Source organism: Arachis stenosperma, chromosome 3 (assembly GCF_014773155.1).
Source record: "Arachis stenosperma cultivar V10309 chromosome 3, arast.V10309.gnm1.PFL2, whole genome shotgun sequence".
NCBI classification, from domain to species: domain Eukaryota; kingdom Viridiplantae; phylum Streptophyta; class Magnoliopsida; order Fabales; family Fabaceae; genus Arachis; species Arachis stenosperma.
The window spans coordinates 105314666-105335614 of record NC_080379.1 but is presented as its reverse complement, the minus strand read 5'-3'; the positions used below and the strand labels follow the sequence as shown (position 1 = coordinate 105335614).

At 30.2% G+C, this 20949-nt stretch overlaps 2 protein-coding genes across 2 annotated transcripts; one reads left to right on the top strand and one right to left on the bottom strand.

The window, feature by feature from the left end:
* Positions 1–4738: 4738 nt before the first annotated feature.
* On the top strand, positions 4739–6660 carry LOC130969418 (protein SCARECROW-like). Its single transcript, XM_057895125.1, has one exon. The coding sequence runs from the start codon at positions 4898–4900 to the stop codon at positions 6506–6508; it is 1611 nt and encodes a 536-aa protein (XP_057751108.1). The 5' UTR covers positions 4739–4897; the 3' UTR covers positions 6509–6660.
* Positions 6661–14681: 8021 nt separating this feature from the next.
* On the bottom strand, positions 14682–16369 carry LOC130965308 (40S ribosomal protein S20-2-like). Its single transcript, XM_057890064.1, has 3 exons — positions 16122–16369; positions 15910–16023; positions 14682–15166 (listed from the first exon to the last, which is right to left on the bottom strand). Exons 1-3 carry the CDS (start codon positions 16234–16236, stop codon positions 15024–15026), a joined length of 372 nt encoding a protein of 123 aa, XP_057746047.1. The 5' UTR covers positions 16237–16369; the 3' UTR covers positions 14682–15023.
* Positions 16370–20949: the final 4580 nt, after the last annotated feature.

Sequence of the window (20949 nt, the reverse complement as noted above, 5' to 3'; positions counted from 1 at the left end):
ATTTTGGATAAGTGATACAGGCCAAAAAGTAAGAGTTGTAGCAACCCAACATCAAACAAAAGATATCTGCTGGTGGGCTGAATGGTAAGTGAAAATAAAGCAAGCCCAAATCACTCATCTCAAGCTCAATTCTTCAAAGAAGCGAAGGCAAGGCACCAACGGGCTGAACTTGAGTAGAACCCGATCCAAGCCCAAATTGATTTCAATTCCCTCTCAATTGCTTTCACCAACTCAACGTTTCTTTCTTCTCTGACCATGTCAAATCACAAACTCAGAAAAGTGAGAAAGAGAAAGAGAAAGCTTCTTTCCTAAGGTGATCATCAAAGAAGCAAGAAAAAGAAAGTCAAAGCTTGAAACACATAAGTCTAATCAACCATTTCAAACCAAATCAAGCTTAGGTTAAAGGTAACCCATTTTCTTTTACATGCAACGCACTTTCTTCTCTTCATCTTCAACTCTCTGCCACTCCGTTTTGAGCTGTATGGAAAAGAAGATTTATGTTCCTCTCTGCTGTGTATCTACGGTCACAAGTGATTCTTAGGGACCAAGTAGTTTCTCAATGGCTCAGATTTGGTTTACCATTGGAAGACTTTTGTGGTTGCTGTTTTATGACTTTCGGTCAAGATAAAGAAGTCAGAAGCAAAGTTTCTACTCTGGGGTTTAAAGAGAAAAAGTGAAACAGTGGATTGGTGAAGCTCAAGGCTCAAGGAGTTGACCTAGGATGAGCTACCAAGGAACATGCAAGGAGATAAAAAGAAGCATTCTACTCATTTAGAACCAAGGAGAGAAAACCAGAGTTTGAGAATAGTGTTCTGCAAAGAAGTTCCTCTACTTGGATAATGCTTTCTTTCAAAGAAGCATTCGGCCAATACTGAAGAATTGTATCTGAGGTTTGCAAATCTGGTTTTACACATAGCAAAGAGGCTGCTGATGAAGTCAATCTCCTTCATGTTTTACAAATTGTGATGTACTTTTCTATGTTTATCTTTCTGTAATTTCTTGTGAGAAAAGGCATAAGTGAGAAAGCTCAAGTAAAAGCCATGAGTGGAAAAAGGCTGAGTGATACACTTGAGAGAAAAGCCTAGAGTTATTTTCTGATTTCTTTAGGTTGGTTAAGTGTCTTGTATCTTGTACCTGTAAGGTATCCCTTTCTTAGTTGGGTTAGCACTAAGAGTGAATAGTTAGGTGTTAGAATAGCCAATGTCAAGTTAGGTTAGAACTTGAGTGTGAAATTGGTGTATGTAATACTTTTAACTATAGTGAAAATTCCTCCATTGTTGTGGAGGAGACTGGACGTAGGTTGCATAGTACAAGGCAACCGAACCAGGATATATGCTGGTGTTAACTTTTCTCTTCTCTGCTGTGTTCTGTTTTCTTATATTCATGAGACAAAAATAAATTGTCTCATAAATTTCCGCTGCTGAGTACAAAAAAAATCAGAATCGAAATTTTGATTTAAAAGGTCATAACAGCAACTTAAAAGGAAGGTATAGATTCAACCCCCTTCTCTAAGCACATAACCTTAAAATTGCTTATTAATTGTGACTAAAAATATCTCCACTCTAAAATAATGCTCAACTATAATATGATCTTTTTGGTGACGCGAGTGTCCTTATCTTGCAAAATAAGAAGCAGTTAAATCAGGAATTAGAATATCATATTACTCACAAAATGATTTCACATTTTTTAACAATTCCTTCCATCTGTCATCTCTCATATTTTGGATAAGTATTTTTTGTAGAATGATTGTTAGATGATATTTTTTTATTCTTATCTTTTTTGTTTTGTGAATTGTGAAAGCCAACAAAGGTCCACTCAGATAAGTCCAAAATCCAACATTTTTAAAAACTATTGTACAATAAAAACAAAAAATGAAGATTGAACCTGAGTACTTTAAGTCATAATAAAATATTTGAACAAACTAAATTATTTTTTTTTTGAAAAAGTACTATTAATTTTTTTTTGTAAAAAGTTAGGGACCATAACCCCCTTGTTTCAACTAAACTCCGCCGCTAACTATATTCTTTAGTCATAAACAATTTAATTAAACTTATCATATTTATATTCATCAACTATTTAATCTATAATAAAATAAAATAGATAAAATATTATGATTTAGATATTATATCACATTAAAAAAAGACATTTTAATAGCTATATATATAAATAAGTAAATATGTATTAATATTTATCATAAATTATATATAATTATAATCAAATTAATTTACGAGTCAATAATAAGTTGAATATATCCAAATTCATACTCAGTTTATTTAATATATAAAAAAAATATTCTAAACAACTGTTAGAAAAATTTAATAATTAAAGATGATTTTTAATATCAAAATTATTAAAAAAGATTAATGTTTATAATATTTAAAAAAATATCAATTTTTTAATTAAAAAATAAATATATTTTTAATTATTTTTTATTTATTTTTCATAATCTTTATAGCAGTAACTTTCATTCATTCTAAAATATTGGCTATTTTTATAATCAATTATTTTTCTCATTTTTTTTATTTATGTGGTCTTTCATCCTTTTCTCCTCTCATGGGATATAACAACAGAAATCTAATCTTGTTATTACTTATGAAGTATCATAGAAAAAACACTTATGAAGATAATTTATGATGTGATTTGGAATTTGCAGAAAGATGTATGATAATATATTTCCCATTTTTCATTCTTAAAACAAAGCAATAGAAAAGTTCAAAGAGATTAACATTTTTACTTTTCCTGTATTTTTCCATATATATCTGAACGCATAAATGAAAAAATAAATGAAAAAAATAAATAATTATGAGGATGGCTAAAATTTTAGAAGGAATAGAAATCATTGATAATTTGCTATAAAGATTATAAAAAATAAATAAATAAATAAATAAAGATATGTTTTTTTATAAAAAAAAGTTTAATCCTTCTACTTAAATATTATAAACCTTAATCATTCCTAATAATTTTAATATTAAAATTTTTTTAATAATTAAATCTTTTTAACAATCTTTAAAAACAAAATTTCTATATATATATATAAATTTAAATTTAAGTTTAAATTCAGCTTATAGCTTTATGAACTTAATTTATTGAGATATTAATAAGTTGAGTTTGAACTAACTCAGATTCACTCCAACCCTAATTTAAACAACTCTTATGTGACTTTATATATATTCTAACAGAATACAATGGTTCAAAGACAATTTTCTTAATATATTTTTTGTAACATTAATTAATCCTATTATTTAATGGGGTAGTTGCTCTTTCGCCATCACTTTAGCAAAAAAAACAAATCAAAACGTCCCTCTCCTAGCTATTTACATCAGGTTTATAAACAGTTACATAAATTAAACAGATATTTAAATGCCTAAATTAGTAAGTAGTAATCACACTTTAAATAAAAATTTATTCATATAAGTCTTAAATTAATATATTGCTTTTACAATGACGTTGATGCAAATAACCATAGGAGTTAGTTGACGTAGTTGAGAAGGAATACACTCGTATTTTATAATAATAATAATAATAATAATAATAATAATAATAATAATAATAATAATAATAATAATAATAATAATAATAATAATAATAATAATAATAATAATAATAATAATAATAATAATAAGCACAAATTTGATTCCTGCAAGTTGAAGTTTTTTTATGGGAAATCTTGTGATTTTTTCTTTCCTTTTCTTTTTCTTAGCAACTGTTCTTTATTAAGACCAATAACAGTGCTCTAACCTTAATGAAATTAGTAACACATCAAGCTCACTTATATATATATATATATATTAAAATTTTATATATTTATTTTTAATTTTTCACCATTATTTGAACTTTACTCCTAAAATTTTAACTAATTTCAACTAATTAATTATTACTGAGTTTAAATAGAGAGTCAATTTTTTCAACTAATATCAATAATTTTTTATTTCTAAATTCCAACTAACCCTAAATTATAAACTCTTTAAAAATAAGAATTAGAAAAAAATTTTACAATAAAAAATTGACTGATTAAAAATCAATTTCCTATACTTATTCTTAATTATCATGATCCATGGGATGTGCGATATGCTGAATTGATGATACTTCACCTTGTTCCTTAATCGTATAGCATAGGAATTATTCACTACTTCTCTTAGTGGTAAATACCTTAATTTTGATAAAAAGAAATCATATGTAATTAAAGTTTAAATTTAAAAAAATTTAGGCTCTTTATGCACTATTTATTACAAGAAAAGTAAAACTCCTTTTTAACATAGCTGAAATTTGTAAGCAACGTATGAATATGACAGCTGATAATAATAAAATCCTGAAGACATACATTTAGCTTCATTAATATATAATAATGTTAAGATCACTGCCAAATCTACGTGTAATGATTAGCATTTAGTCAATTAACATTTTCTAATTGGTTTGATTATGCCGGCCATGGATCATAAGTTCATAACCTTGGGAAATTAATTAAATGGTCCCAAATAAGCCCTTAGATTTGTAAACGTTGTCACAAATTCATTTGTTGTCTTAATCAAACTTCACCTTTAAAAGTGCCACTAATCTCTTCTTGAAAACCCCCTCTCTCATTCCGTCTCGCTCTTCTATACTCCTTGGTTGTTCTTTAATTTTCAGTTTTGCTACACCTTATTAATTAATTTCCTTCTCATATAGTCTTTTTTTTTTTTTTTGTTATACAATACATATATATTTATGAAGGTTGTCAAATTTTTTAGTTAATTTCTAAACTTGTATGAGTGTATCATAAGTTTGGATCATCTAAAATTTTACAGGTAAATTCTATAGTTTGCGGATTGAGTTTTTTACATAATTCAAATTTACTTAAGTTTCACGAATTTAAGTGAACTCTTTTTCCATTTGATTAGTTTAATTTGTGTTTGACTCTATGATGAAAGTTGGGTTTGAGGTTGTTCATGGAAATTCAAACATGATCATCAACCGTTCCTCTATGCATGAAACTTGGGACTATTCAAATCTTGTTTCTTTGCCACCTCCAATCCCATCAATCCAATTTCCAATAAAGCCCTCACCAAATGAAAACCAACAAAATGAAACATGTGATTGGGTTGACAACATTGCCAAGCACCTTAATGTCAATGTTGATGAAGACTTACCACAACAAACAGCTAATGATGATAATAATAATAATAGCTTCTTATTATTGTCCAATAATAATCCTTCATCAATTCACCACCCCAACTTCAATCCAATAAGAAAAAACACTTTTTGGAAAACCCCATTTGATCCTTGCACCAATATTGACCCTCCTAGCACCAATAACTTTGGTCTTCATCAAATTCAATCAAACACCTCAAATTTAGACCATAATATTATTATTAACCACAATAGTAGTAGTAGTAATAATAATAACAATAATATCCATGATCAAGGTTTGAATTTGATTACCCTTCTAATGGAATGTGCTGTGGCAATCTCTGTGGACAACCTTGTTGATGCTCAAAGGATGTTGTTGGAGCTAACACAATTGGCGTCACCTTACAAGGCATCATGTGCTGAAAGAGTTGTTGCATATTTTGCAAAAGCCATGAATAGTAGGGTCATGAATTCTTTTCTTGGTGTGTGTTCACCTTTGATTATTGATCACAAGAGCATTCATTCATCATTCCATGTTTTCAACAATGTTTCCCCTTTCATCAAATTTGCACATTTCACTTCCAACCAAGCAATTCTTGAGGCAGTGAATAGGTGCCAATGCATACACATCATTGATTTGGACATCATGCAAGGCCTTCAATGGCCAGCATTCTTCCACATTCTTGCCACAAGATTTGAGGGTCCACCCGAGGTCACAATGACCGGTATCGGCGCATCCATGGACCTCCTCGTCGAGACGGGGAAACAGCTCTCGAATTTCGCCAGACGGCTTGGAATGCCATTGAAATTCCACCCTGTCGTGGCGAAATTCGGGGAAATTGACGCATCTATGGTGCAAATTAGGTCTTGTGAGACGGTGGCGGTTCATTGGTTGCAACATTCAATGTACGATTCAACCGGGCCGGACTGGATGACCTTGAGACTAATCAAGGAATTGGAGCCAAGAATCATCACATTAGTGGAACAAGATGTAAACAATGGAGGATCATTCTTGGATAGGTTTGTTGGATCATTGCATTACTACTCAACAATATTTGATTCCCTTGGTGCATACTTGGAAATTGATGATCCTAATAGGCACAATGTTGAGCATGGAGTGTTGTCTAGGGAGATCAACAACATATTGGGCATAGGTGGACCATCAAGGAGTGGTGAGGAAAAGTTTATTAGGCAATGGAGGAATGAACTCATTTCAAGGAACAATTGGTTTGTGCAAGTTCCAATGAGTGCTAATTCAATGGCTCAAGCACAATTGATACTTAATATGTTCTCACCACCACATGGTTATAGCCTTGCTCATGTTGATGGCACTTTGAGGCTTGGTTGGAAGGATACTAGCTTGTACACTGCTTCTGCATGGACTTGTAATGCTTTTAGCTAGCTACTCAAAATTATTATGTTATTTTATTTTAATATAGTTATTAATTTATTATCATCAACACATTATTTATTTTCTTTAGATAGAGCGAAAATATTTGTTAACAAAACAAATTAATTAAAAACATCTAAAATTTGTTTTGTTTTGTATTTATTAATGGCACGTAATTTAGTACTTTAAAATTATATAAAATTTTAGTACTCTTTAATTAAAAGAAAGAGAAAACGTTTGTATTTAATATCCTATAATTAAGAAGAGAAAGAAGAATGAAGGAGTGTTAAAATTTTGTTATTGCTAAAATTGTTTCTTTTATTATTTTAATTTTAATTTATTTTATTTTTTAATTGACAGTAAATTATTACAAAATTATGAACAACATAAAACAGAGTTAAAAGAATTGAAAAAAAAACTCTTTTAAGATTAATTTGAAATACTAAAATATCTCTTAACATTAAATTTATTTAATTTGAGTTAAAAATTTAATTTAATTACAGAAAAGTAAAACAAATTTATAATTAATTTTAAGAGGACAAAAATTTCTTTTTAAATAAAACTTATTTTGTGTAAGTATATATTTATGAAATAATAATAAAAAAATTTTATATAAATAAAATAAATATAAATTTTATGTATATAAACACAAAAATTATGTTTTTTATATTATTTTTCTTATTTTAATATAATATAATTTGTATTAAATAGATTTATATTATATTCAAAATTTAAAATTTAATTTTTTTAATTTAAATTCTATTAGAGAGAAGGACAAATCATTAACAGAAATAGAACCACGCGTGATGGAAAAGGAGGCTAAGGTGAATGCGTAGTTGGCGAGAATAAAGGCAGAAGCCTGGTGGAGCGTGGTAGCTATCGGGTGTTGGTGAGAAAGAAGCAGTGAAAAAAATGAGATATAATGATGAGAAAGAAGCAAAGACAAATTAGCAACGACGCGATGGTGTGGAGTCTGCAAATTGGTGTTGCAGCGAGACTTGCATGGCAGCAAGCGGCAATGTGTTAGTGTCGTGGCGGGATGTCGGTGGGTTGGTATGGTGATGGGGCCTTGACGGCCTTACGTGGTGGAAGCACGACGACAATATAACAAGAGTGATATACAGTGAGATAGCTAATCGACTTATAGTGAAGAAGAAGAGACGAAGATAAATAGAGCAACTAGGTTATTTTAAATAAATAAATAAATAAAATTTATTTTGATTTGTTTTTACATTTAAATCTCATGGAGTTTTAAAACTCCAAATATTAGAGAAGTATAGTAACAACCACGCCCTCATTAATCGTTGCTAGAATAAATAAAGAATGAATACTCAACCGGTTCTTTAGTAATTTTTTTGAAGGACTACGAGGCTCCCAAACAAAAGAAATACCTTTTTCGACCTTTGATATTTAATTTTCTGAGACTGATTATCCTCTGTGTCAATGATCTCTTTTCAAAGTATACTTACGTGATATGTTAATCACTAATATATCCTCTATTTAATTTTTACAAGTAAAAACAATTTAAAAATCACTAATATTTCTTAATTTTACACAATAAATTTAGCTAATGTATTTAAAAAAGATAATAAAAAATATAAATAAAAACTAAACGGCCTTGATAATTGTCCTAAAAGATAACGAAACTCCCAACAAAAAAGAATTTGTTAATCCTAGTTGGTTCTTAATGGATAAATCAACTGTTTAACATGTTATGTAAGTTTATTTCGTTAATACCAATAGAAAATATTGACAGAGAGGTTAATCAGTCTCATAAAAATAAAGATCAAAGGCCGAAAAATTTTTTTGTTTTTTTTGAAGACCTCATTGTTTTTGAGATAATTGTCAAGGCCGTTTAAGTTTTTTTTTTTATCATAAATAAATGTCGAATAAAACAAGTTTGAAACTTTTTGTTTTTATATCTTTTTAGCATTAGTATAGATAAAGGGTGAGTTTTTCTTACATTTAAAATTTACACTCTTATCTTATAATGAATAAGTGTCGGGAGTTCGAATACTATCTCAGATTCGTAACGAATTAGTACTTGACCTGTTGAATTAGGGAATATTGTGGACAACCAAAATTAAATTCAATTAAAACTTGTTTTTTTCTGAAGTGAAAATATTTATAAAGTAAAAAGAAATTAAAAATTAATCATCATTAAATTAATTAGTGAAATTTACTTAGAACAAAAGTTATTAATTCAAACATGATTTTTTTTTTTCATTTTATAGAATTTTTCACTTTGGAAAAGGCAAACATAACTAAAAGTATTTGTAAGATAGATGTAGCTTAAAGTAAAGGTCCAAGCTTCTTGGGTTTTGATCTTAGACTATGAAATGGGGTTAATTGGTTATAAAGGGAAATAAATGTATTCAGTTATATATATACATTAGATGGAGAATTGAGTTGTATACTTGAGAAAATTGATGACTAAACTTGATTAAAGAATTCTATTGTTGTTGTGTACATGTGTACAATTTTATATGATTTCTTTAAAATCTAGTGTGCTTTAGTTTTTGTTAAATTCCTCAGTTTTTTCTCGAAAATAAAGTTGTTGAACCAAAATATGATGAATCCATTAAATATAAGTATAGCAAAAATTAAAATAAATTAAACAGAATTTTTGTCAACAGATAAGAATAATATTAATTAGATGCCGTTTAAGTTACAACATGTTGGCAGTTGCTTGTCTGTCTAAAGATTAATTAATAAATGGATAAATTAGTAAAATAGCATTCGTTTATATCACTAATAAAAATAATTTCAAAAAATTTAAAAATAAATAAATTTTTAAAAAGTTTAAAAAAATGTGATAAAACTAATTAAATGTTAAATGTATATTCTCAAAAATAATTTTAGAGATGAGATTTTGATATAATTTTTTACAAAAATAATTTAAAAAAATATTTTTATCTTTAAAATTTGATAATTTTATATTAAGTGAATTGTTTTTGTAATTTTTTTGTAAATAGCCAATTTTTTTTTTAAATGTTGAAAAAAGAGTTCTCAGAATTTATTAATACCCTGTGGATTTTTATATGTAACTTTTAAATGGTTATCTAAATATTTTTATAAAAATTTGAATTAAATTTACAAATTATATATCAAATACAAAAAATTATATGCCACTTATAATTAAAAAAATGTTATTTTTATTATTTTTATCAATGATATAAACTTTCAGTTAATATTTTAGCACTTCATCCTCAATAAATATAACATATCATTCTAGCAAATAAATTTGATAAATAATATTGAACCTTTAATTAGACGATGTATTGTATTTCTTTAAGTGGTCCCAAAAATGTTATTTAAATTATTAGAAACACAACCACGAAAGCCATTTGTCAACATCTATGTTTCAATCAGCACAAGAATGAATTGTTCAGGGCTATATATCTATCATTCATCCTTTTTTGCTTCACAGATTAGCTTTGTTTACGTACATATACCTGAATAATCAATTAATTGTGTATGCACCATTCTGCCCTTCAAATTATTGACGATGAAATTATTATATTTGTAACATCCTATCATTCATTGTTTTATATTTAAGTTATAATTTAATTATGATTTGGTACTATAATATAACACTGAAATATAAATATTTATGTATAAAAAGAGATATTATATTAAAAGTTTATAAAAGAATTTAAGGTTGTGTTTGTTTATAAGGACGGGATATTAAAATAAAGATACAGAAATACAAAATCGTATTTGATAGATGAGACATAAATAGAGATATTGTATTTAGAGATATTGAATTATTGTATTTTGTGTTCATCTTGATGAAAAAAATATACAAATACTAACAAATGACATAACTTTTATTTTTTCTTTTATTATTGTTGTTACTTTTTTATAATTATATTTTTCTTCTCAATTTTTTGAAGAAAAAAATGAGAATAAATTAGATTTTTATTTTTTGTTTTAATTTATCACCAAACAGAATACAAAAACACAAAATTTTGTGTTTCTGTCTTTTGTGTCTTGTTCTCAGTGTCTTATCTTCTCCTGTTCTCTGAAACAAACACAACCTAAAACTCGAGGAAGAGATAATTTGCCAATCGTTCACACTCGATAAGATACATAAGCGCATCGAAAAAAGGTAGATAATCAAAGTTCAAAGAAAGAGTAAGAGTATATATATATACACTGGTCTCGACTCGCAAAAATTAAGCCGGCTAGAGGTATAATAGTAAAACAATTTGGATAACATAACTTATCTCTCCAAAATAGATTATAAGTCTCTAAAGGTAAGACTTTAAAGTAATTACATCATATAAGTTTTCAAAAGAAGGAGAAATTCTAAAATTAAAACAAAATAATAAGTCTTCTTCACTTCCTTTCAGATAGACCTCCCGCTCACTGTGAAGCGTCAAGACCTGCCTCTGAAAAAAAAATTTCCAAAACGAGTGAGAACCCCAACCTATGAATTTCTAGCAGGACAATAATTCCAAATAGAGGCTATGCAAAATCACATGAACCCACTAGGCAATTCTAATCTCCAATTATTCAAGGTTCAATCCTAGGGTTCCTTCTAATCCGAACAAAGTAATAAACTAAATCTCAAATATATTAGTGATCTCTAAATTTCAGTTCTCCCCAATACGAGTCACCATTTCTCTAAATATCATAGTTTTCCAACCTCAATAATTCAATATCAATACTTAGTCTCAATGTTATCCATTTATTCTCAGTTTATCCACAAACCTCAATCACCACATCTCATCAATGACAACCTTCAGTGTCACCACCGCTAACATAAGAGATCTCTCAGTTGTATAGACACATACAAGACAATACAAAGAATATACAAATAGAGAGAACATATAAAGCAAATAGATCAATCAATATATAGATACAATTAATCAAGAAGGCAAGCCAAAAACCATATGCACACCCAAAGAATACACACAAATACAAATGATGCATGTCTGCGCTATGGCCAATGAGCTCATCTGTCGGTTATAAGTCAAAACCCGATGTGTCCGGTAGTGAACCCTGGACAGTCCCTCGAGTAAGCGGGACAAAACCACCATCCTTGCATCTATCCAGAAAGCTCAAATACCAACCTAGAGCAAGCAGGACAAAACCACAATGCTTTCATTTATACAGGAAGCTCAAATACCAACTGGAAGCAAGCGGGACAAAATCACAATCATTGCATCTACCCCAAAAGCTTAAATACCAACCAGGAACAAGCGGGATAAAATCACAATCATTGCATCTACCCTGGAAGCTCAAATACCATTCAGGAGCAAGAGGGACAAAGCCACAATCCTTGCATCTTACTCCGAAAGCTCAAATATCAATCAAATTCGATCTCTTCATCCAATCATATCAACTTATTCTCATTGTCCTCTCGAATTAACTGAATCTCATCATTCAATCATATCAACTCAATCTCATTATTTAATCATCTCATCTCGTTCTCGTCATTCAATCATCTCAACTCAATCTCGTCATTTCATCATCTCAACTCATTCTCATCATTCAATCATCTCAACTCATTCTCATCATAGAAACTAATCATCAGATCTCAAATAGGAGTTACAGAAGTGAAACAGCGATTGAATAGGCAAACATAATTAAAAAACATCATTTTTGAAAAATAAGACAGTTGTGTGTATGCATACCTCGTGCATACGTGCAATTCTATTTTTGTGTGTGCGCATGAAGCTCGCACGAAATCATTTTAATTCTATTTCGAGTTACTTACCAAACTAATTAGATAGAATTGAAGAGGAGGAGATAAGCTTCACATGGCTGCAAACGGTGAGGCAATCGAAATTCTATAGCAAAAGTTATGGATAATTGAAGTTGAAGGAAGCTAGGGTTTCATCTATCTTTTGTCTCTTCTTTCATTTTCGGCTCTCTCTCACTAAATGGGGAAAATGGTGGCTAAAATTTCATTAAGTGTGGCTATATATATGGGGAGTTGGGTCCGATAAAGCCTAATATTTTCTTAGTCCGTTGGTCCAATTTTGAGACAAAACTTTTAAAATGAACATTTTAATTTGTGTCATAAATATTTTTATTTCTCTAAATTATAAATATTAAATTTTTAATCATTTTTATTCTCATTTAATTTATTTATTAGTTATTACTTAGTTATTTAATATTTTGCAGGATTTTACAATATTGACCAAAAAGAAAACGCTTTTTATGTTGTTATGTTGTAGTACTCTAACATTGTGATGAATGGAAGAATATGGGATGAAGAATGTATTTAAAATACAAAAAAAAAAAACATGATTCCTATAAATTGAAACGACATTGCCAATTTACCATAAAATAATACATACTATGTATTTTTTTTTTAAGTTATTAAAGGTCCAACAAAATAGTATAGAAATTATGGATATCGAGGAACTTTTAATAAAACTCGAGGAGTCGAGGACCTTATTGAATAACATGTTTTTAGTACTTAGAACTTTTCCAAATTTTCAAAGTATTACTTAAAAATAACATATTAGAAGGTATTATCTCCTTGAATACTTTGTGTCTAAAATAAAATTCCAATATGAACTTTTATTTTGGGATATGCGATGACCATATAAAGAAAAAGAATCATTCAACTGTATTAGTTATATATACGTGCCTAATTAACATTTATTCTGACCTATCGAAAAAAGAGATTATATTGTTATCTTATATATTATGTTACCCTAAAAATATTGTATAAGTTAATCATCATGCATGATCTATTAAAAGATAAAACCTTATTGCATAGTCTGCTAAATATGGTTAGCTTTTCTATGATTGCACCAAAATTATATTTTCTAAATAAGTCATACATTTAATCTATAGTCACTGAAAAAGTTACAACTGTATCCAATCCAATGGTACAAATTGTCTAATTTTTGGGTAGTTATATCTCTGTAGGGTTTAAACAACCAATTGTGGCCTGTTTTGGAAATTGTGGTCCTTTGAACATTAGAGTGACGTGCGGTTAATCAATTTAGATTAGTCGAGTGATCAATTTATTTGTCCACCTTAAATAACTGTCTAGAATTTAAATTCTACCTTATAATATATAACAATTTATTAACTAGTAATAGACCCTTAAATAAAATTTAAATCTGTGACAAATTAGTCTTTATCCTATCAAATTAAAGGATATCGGAGACAAAAAAAAAAAAAAAAAAAAAAAAAACCGATACATGCGGATATCCAACAACAAACATTTTGTGAAGATAAAACTCAGCATGTAAGCTGGGATGGGACTCATTACAGTGAAATTGCAAATGAGTGTGTCGTTTCTCAAATCATGACGAAAAAGCACTTTATGAATTAGACAAGTAAAAGCGTTTAAACACAGCCCATTACGAAAAAGAAATGAATTTTCTATTCCATAATCAGATTTGTTTAAAATTTTGAATTAAATAAATTCAGCTATTTAATCAAAAAGAAAAGTGAATTAAATAGGCCATCTTGCCGATTAAACAAAGCACATTATTTTTAAAAAATAGTATTTTTTTCAATATTTCTACTGATCCAATACAAAGATTCAAATCGCTAAAAAATCCTGTGTTTACCCCAAAAATGTCTCTTGTTTGTTCAAAAAAGTTTTGGAGTCCAAAATTTTTTTAAGAGATAAAAAATAAACAAGTACACCTATTTAACCAGTAACCAACTTGAATTAGTCAAGTAAGCAATTCACTCAACAAGTATTGGGAATTCAAATCCGCATGCAGTAATTTACTAAACAACAGACCTTTAAATAAAACTCAAATTTATATCAGAGTATTTTTGGCTTAAATAACAAAAAAGCCTATTTAACCAGTCAAATTAGACATCAATGGTCCCAACTTCAAAACTAAAATCCGTAAACAAAAGATAAATAAATAGATCAGCCCATATAGTGGCCCATTTGACAGCCTTAGAATAGTCACTCTTATGAATAACGTGCATTGAACATTTAAGATTGGTGGTTGACACTTGACAGGGTAAAATAGCCTAAAAATGACTTGAATCATCCCTAAAATAGTCAGAAAATATATATCACATAGTCCAACCAATAGAACACATGATCTATCACACGTTGTACTCTTCAATTAGTCAAAACTTCTAATAGAAAATAAAATAAGTAGCCATAATTTTTCATCTTGAACCTTTTTTCCTCTTTTCATCAATGAAATGAACTTGATTTCTTTTTTTTTTAAATGGCCCGCAAAAATAAATGAAATGTCGTCTAAGTCCTCATAAATTTACGCTGTCCAACAAAATGGTGCATTCTGTCAGACCTAAATCTTTCATGAGTATAAATTACATCTTTCTTTTGCAAGAGTTGTAAGACTTAAAAATTTGTTGTAGAAGAACAAAAAGGGGGATCAAGTACGAGTACAATATGCTATGACATGAAAGCAAATACTCAACATGTATGTAACCCTAAACCATATGAAGCATGATGTTTAACTTTTTCATTCACCGATGTCCAAAAACCATAAAAACTAAACAAAAAAGATAAATAACTAAGCAAGCACAACAAAATTAATGTCTTTAATCTTCAAAACTGAGATCAAGCATCTGCAATTGTGACCTCAACCTCAACACCAGGCTCGATTGTGATTGAAGTAATCTGCTTAACAACATCAGGGGAACTGTAGAGGTCAATGACCCTCTTATGAACACGTAGTTCGAATCTGTCCCAGGTGTTGGTACCTGAAATCAAAGGTAGGGACAACAATGGATACCGCTCTTTCAACAATAATATAGTAACAAAGTTACTTCAAACACAAGTCAGCATACCTAGTTTCACTACACCACACTACTACAATACAGTAAATACTTCCATAGCTGGTGTCCTCCGAGACAGAACACAAAACAGAACATTTCGCATTGATCAAACTCCTCCAAGGCAAGGGAGTCGATCAAATGAGAACACACTTCTATAGCCGGTGTTCTCCGAGACGGAGACCACAAAACACATCACTTTGCGTTGATCAGACTGCTCTAAATATGGGAGTCGACAAAATGAGAACGGACTCTAATCACCTTGGATAGTAGTAGGCTTGCACATGATGCAAGTTGTAAATTCAGTGTTAATTAGATTCTCACTTTTTTTATTATATCAATCTTCGTCCACTATGCCTACACTCCTATGGTATAAGACGATTTGACATCCGTATAAAAATACATAGAATCTGTATTTGACTATTTGCTAATTCTCCTTCAAAGAGTGGAAATTATTCCAATTTTTCCGTTAACACAAAAATCTCTATCAAAATCAACTCAAAATAAAAATTCAAAAACCAATTTCCATCCTATAACTAATAATCCGAGAAGACTAAATCAGAGATCTTCAATGTACAATCACCACAGTATATTATAACCAAACTTTATATAAAGAAACTGAAACTCAGAATTCCAATCAAATAGAACGGTCAAAAACACCATTGAAGTACCTTCACCACAGGGGGATTTCCTGGTAGTGATGTGAAGAACCTTAGTTGGCATCCTCACAGGTCCCTTCACCCTGAGGCGCTTGTCCTTCGCACCACGAACCAAATCAGAACAAACTGCAAAAACAAACGCGAACAGATCCAAAAGCTATTAGCCAGTGCAACAACGAATTCACCGATTTTATTTTCATGGAAGAAATTGAATTGTTATGCACCTTTCTCGAGATTTTTGACGTGCTTGGAGGAAAGAGTGATCCTGATCTTGTGGATCTGTTCTTGTGACTCCTCCAAACCGGTTTTCGTAGGTTTCATAGCTGCGTACGCCGCCATTGCCACGGAAGAACAAGAGCTCGCGTAGGAGAGAGTTGTGTTGCGGCGTAGTGCTAATGTAGAAACCTTATTGGGGGTTAGGGTTAGGGTTTACTCTCGTTCACGTATTTATAGACAACCCAAGCAAAATTAAATAAATCAATCAGATAGACCCAAGGTTTTGAAAAATTGAAAGCAAACCGGTTATTGGCCTGAGAAAATTAAAAATTTAAATATTTAAAAATTCAATTGAAATTAAATTGGATATAAAAAATAATTTTTTTATAAAATCTATTTTATTATGTTAATATTAGTAGTTTTTATGTTTTTCCAATTTTCTATAATATATTTTTCTGTTAAATATAATTTATTATAAAAAATTAATTTTGTTAGTAGGTTTTATGTTTAACCAATTTTCTTGAAAAATGTCGGATAAAATTCACCTTTTTTTAACCGATTTTATAATAATAATAATAATAATAATAATAATAATAATAATAATAATAATAATAATAATAATAATATATTATTATTATTATTATTATTATTATTATTATTATTATTATAGAAAAATAAGTGAAGTGAACTTGTAAAATATAATAGGATAGTGCTAGGGAGCTAATGACCTAAGCGTATAATGTGTATAATTTATATTATTCAGAATAACCATTCGGATACATGGATAATAAATACTTCATGTCATAAAATCACTCATCCCAAAAACTTAAGTTGATTTTGGAGTTCACCAAGAATCGAACTCTTGACATTTCGGATCTAAAACTCTAATACCATGTCATGAATCTACTCATCCCAAAAACATAATCTGACAGGATAAAAACACTAATGGTCGTATCTCTAATATTTCCTAAATCTCTATTGTACACATTATACGTTTAGGCCATTAGCTCCCTATACTTTTTCAATATAATAATTATCAAAGAGCAAATAAAACCTCTGATTGCTTCCGATGCAGAATGCATGAAGAGTAAGTTCTTCCTTTTAAATTAATGGAGAGAAAAATGGACCATTATATTCGATTGTTTTTTATTACAAAAGATAAAAATAAATTAGAGTATCCGATTTGTTTGATCCAAAGAATTTTTAAAATTTTAGAAGATTAAATCGGACATTTTAATTTGAATTGTTTAAATATTTTATTTTAAAGGAATATAAATTTAACTGTTTAATTTGTGTAATTAAAAAAATTTGAAATGTTAATAACTCGGACAATCCCGATTGTTTGGTTATATATATCCTATGTGTCTTTCTCACTTTAATTGAGAGAACTCTCTTTTTTTTTTTTTGTCGAAAAAATAACTGTGAGGTTGAATGTATTAAATGGAAATAAAAAAAAATAATAGAATTATGTTAAAAGTATATTATTATGATCAGATTTTATTATAAATATCTAAAGGAATAAAATTTATATGTAAAATCTATTAGGTATTGTTATTTTATTTACACTCTCATTTAAAGAACTAAAAGGTATTATTTGTGAGAATATAGATTTTGAAATATCAAGGAGAATGTCATGTATTTTATACAAGTATTATATATCAATATTTTGTAGGTTCGTTTAATTTCAAACTAAATATGTAACTGATGAAGCAAATATGTAAGAGATGTTTTCAATGTACATTAAAACTCGTTCTCATATATCGTTCATCGAGCTGTATATCGAGTTTAAACAATCTGAAGCCGACTGAAATATTGAATGAGAAAATTACAATAGTGATAGTGAGGAGAAGTTTAAAAGCAACTACAAGGTCGGTGATCTGGGTGAAGATGAAGATCAAGTTGACAGTACTATGGAGGCAGATGTGACGGAGGTGACAAATGCCCTAATAAACTAGCATTTTGAGGAGCCATTTTTTATGTGCGCATTGGATTTGGAGGACATGGATGCGCTAAAATTTTTAAATATATGAGTGCAGGTATGTAAAAAAGATATTTGTATGATAGATTAATACTGTAGATTCAGTTAATTTAAAGTAGTATAAGAAAAAAATAAAAATTTGTTATTCTAAATGTTGTAGATCGATTAAAAAATATGTGATCCGTAGAATATAATTTATTAAATAGCATTTGATTAGTTATTCATTTAATTAAGTATAGGCTAATCACCTCACTAGATTTAGATAACCTTGTACTTAAATTTTAGATAATTACTTTATTAGGAATAAATATATATTTATATTAATTTATTATATATATATATATTAATTTATTAAATATATATTATATTTATATTAGTTTATTAAATATTTATTTATAATATATAGTTGTTAATTGATATTAGAAATATAAATTCAAATTTATAATTTATAGATAGATTTTAATTTTAAAAAATATATTTGATAGTTATTTATTAAATATATATTTCGTGGTGTTATTGTGGTAGAGCCTCTTTTTTTAGTTCGTCATGGGAATGGAATTCAGTTTCAGGAAGACTATCATTATGACGATTAAAGATTATACCATCCGTAAATAAGGATGGCAAGAGTACCCGAACCCGCGGGTATCCGCCCCGTCCCTACTCGGGTCGGGACGGGTTATTACTCGCTCTGGATGCGGGGCGGGTTTTTATCGAGACGGATTCGCTGGCAGGGCTGGGTCGGGGTTAGGGTGAACCTGCCCCTACCGACCCTGCAGTATATATTATATATTATAATATAAAATAAAATATATAATATAAATATATAAAAATTAATAAATATTATTATATATTAAAAATATATAAACAACTTTTTAGATGCAACATTGAAAGTTTGAAACTCTAAAATTATTCTTCTCTTCTCTAGATTCCAGAAACCACAGTGAGAGACTAAGGTTGAGAGCAATAGCCAATAGAGCATCGAGCTTCTTGCCTTCTTCTTCTCCAACACCTATTTGACGGCTGTCGTCGTTCTTGCCTCCGTCCTCCGTCCGAGAGCAGCTGAGCAGCACTTCGCCGCCAACGTCCTCTGTCTGAGCGCAGAACCTAGCCTCTGTCTTCCGTCCTCCGTCCTTCATCGACGTGAGTCTATTGGTGCACGAAATTGCGATCTCTAATAATGGCATTCAACTTGGTGTGCGCGTTTATAACTCAGCACTTTCTTCACAACCTCGCACAACTAACCAGCAAGTGCACTGGGTCGTCCAAATAATAAACCTTACGTGAGTAAGGGTCGATCCCACGGAGATTGTTGGTATGAAGCAAGCTATGGTCATCTTGAAATTCTCAGTTAGGCGGATAATATATAGTTATGGAGTTTTCGAATAATAATAATAAATAAATAGAAAAGATAGAAATACTTATGTAGATCATTGGTGAGAATTTCAGACAAGTGTATGGAGGTGCTTTGTCCCTGTTGGATCTCTGCTTTCCTACTGCTTTCATCCAATCCTTCTTACGCCTTTCCATGGCAAGTTGTATGTAGGGCATTACCGTTGTCAATGGCTACATCCCATCCTCTCAGTGAAAATGGTCCAAATGCTCTGTCACAGCACGACTAATCATCTGTCGGTTCTCGATCATGTCGGAATAGAATCCCTTGATTCTTTTGCGTTTGTCATCACGCCCAACAATCGCGAGTTTGAAACTCGTCACAGTCATTCAATCCATGAATCCTACTCGGAATACCACAGACAAGGTTTAGACTTTCTGGATTCTCATGAATGCCGCCATCAATTCTAGCTTATACCACGAAGATTCTGATTAAGGAATCCAAGAGATATGCGCTCGGTCTAAGGTAGAACGGAGGTGGTTGTCAGTCACGCGTTCATAGGTGAGAATGATAATGAGTGTCACAGATCATCACATTCATCATGTTGAAGTGCAACGGATATCTTAGAATAAGAATAAGTCGAATTGAATAGAAAATAGTAGTAATTGCATTGAAACTCGAGGTACAGCAGAGCTCCACACCCTTAATCTATGGTGTGTAGAAACTCAACCGTTGAAAATACATAAGTGATGAAGGTCCAGGCATGGCTGAATGGCCAGCCCCCAAAACGTGATCACAGGATCAAAAATACAATCCCGGATGTCTAATACAATAGTAAAATGTTCTATTTATACTAGACTAGCTACTAGGGTTTACAGAAGTAAGTAATTGATGCAGAAATCCACTTTCGGGGCCCACTTGGTGTGTGCTTGGGCTAAGCTTGAGCTTTACACGTGCAGAGGCTTCTTTTGGAGTTGAACGCCAAGTTGTAACGTGTTTTTGGCGTTCAACTCTGGTTCGTGACGTGTTTCTAGCGTTTGACTCCATAATGCAGCATGGAACTGGCGTTGAGCGCCAGTTTTCGTCATCTAATTTCGAATAAAGTATGAACTATTATATATTGTTGGAAAGCTCTAGATGTCTAATTTCCAACGCCGTTAAGAGCACGCCATTTGGAATTCTGAAGCTCCAGAAAATTCATTTCGAGTGCAGGGAGGTCAGAATCCAATAGCATCAGCAGTCCTTTGTCAGCCTTCTTATCAGAGTTTTGCTCAGGTCCCTCAATTTCAGCCAGAAATTACCTAAAATCACAGAAAAACACACAAACTCATAGTAAAGCCCAGAAATGAGAATTTAGCATAAAAGCTAATAAAAATATCCCTAAAAGTAGCTAGATCCTACTAAAAACTACCTAAAAACAATACCAAAAAGCGTATAAATTATCCGCTCATCACAACACCAAACTTAAATTGTTGCTTGTCCCCAAGCAACTGAAAATCAAATAGGATAAAAAGAAGAGAATATACTA

Bases quoted from the DNA above. Each gene is read 5' to 3' on its own strand.
- LOC130969418 (XM_057895125.1), top strand. From the start codon at position 4,898: ATGATGAAAGTTGGGTTTGAGGTTGTTCATGGAAATTCAAACATGATC.
- LOC130965308 (XM_057890064.1), bottom strand. From the start codon at position 16,236: ATGGCGGCGTACGCAGCTATGAAACCTACGAAAACCGGTTTGGAGGAG. The intron at 16,024-16,121 runs GTGCATAACAAT...TTGTTTTTGCAG, and splicing joins CGTCAAAAATCTCGAGAAAG to TTTGTTCTGATTTGGTTCGT. The intron at 15,167-15,909 runs GTACTTCAATGG...CTTTGATTTCAG, and splicing joins GAAATCCCCCTGTGGTGAAG to GTACCAACACCTGGGACAGA.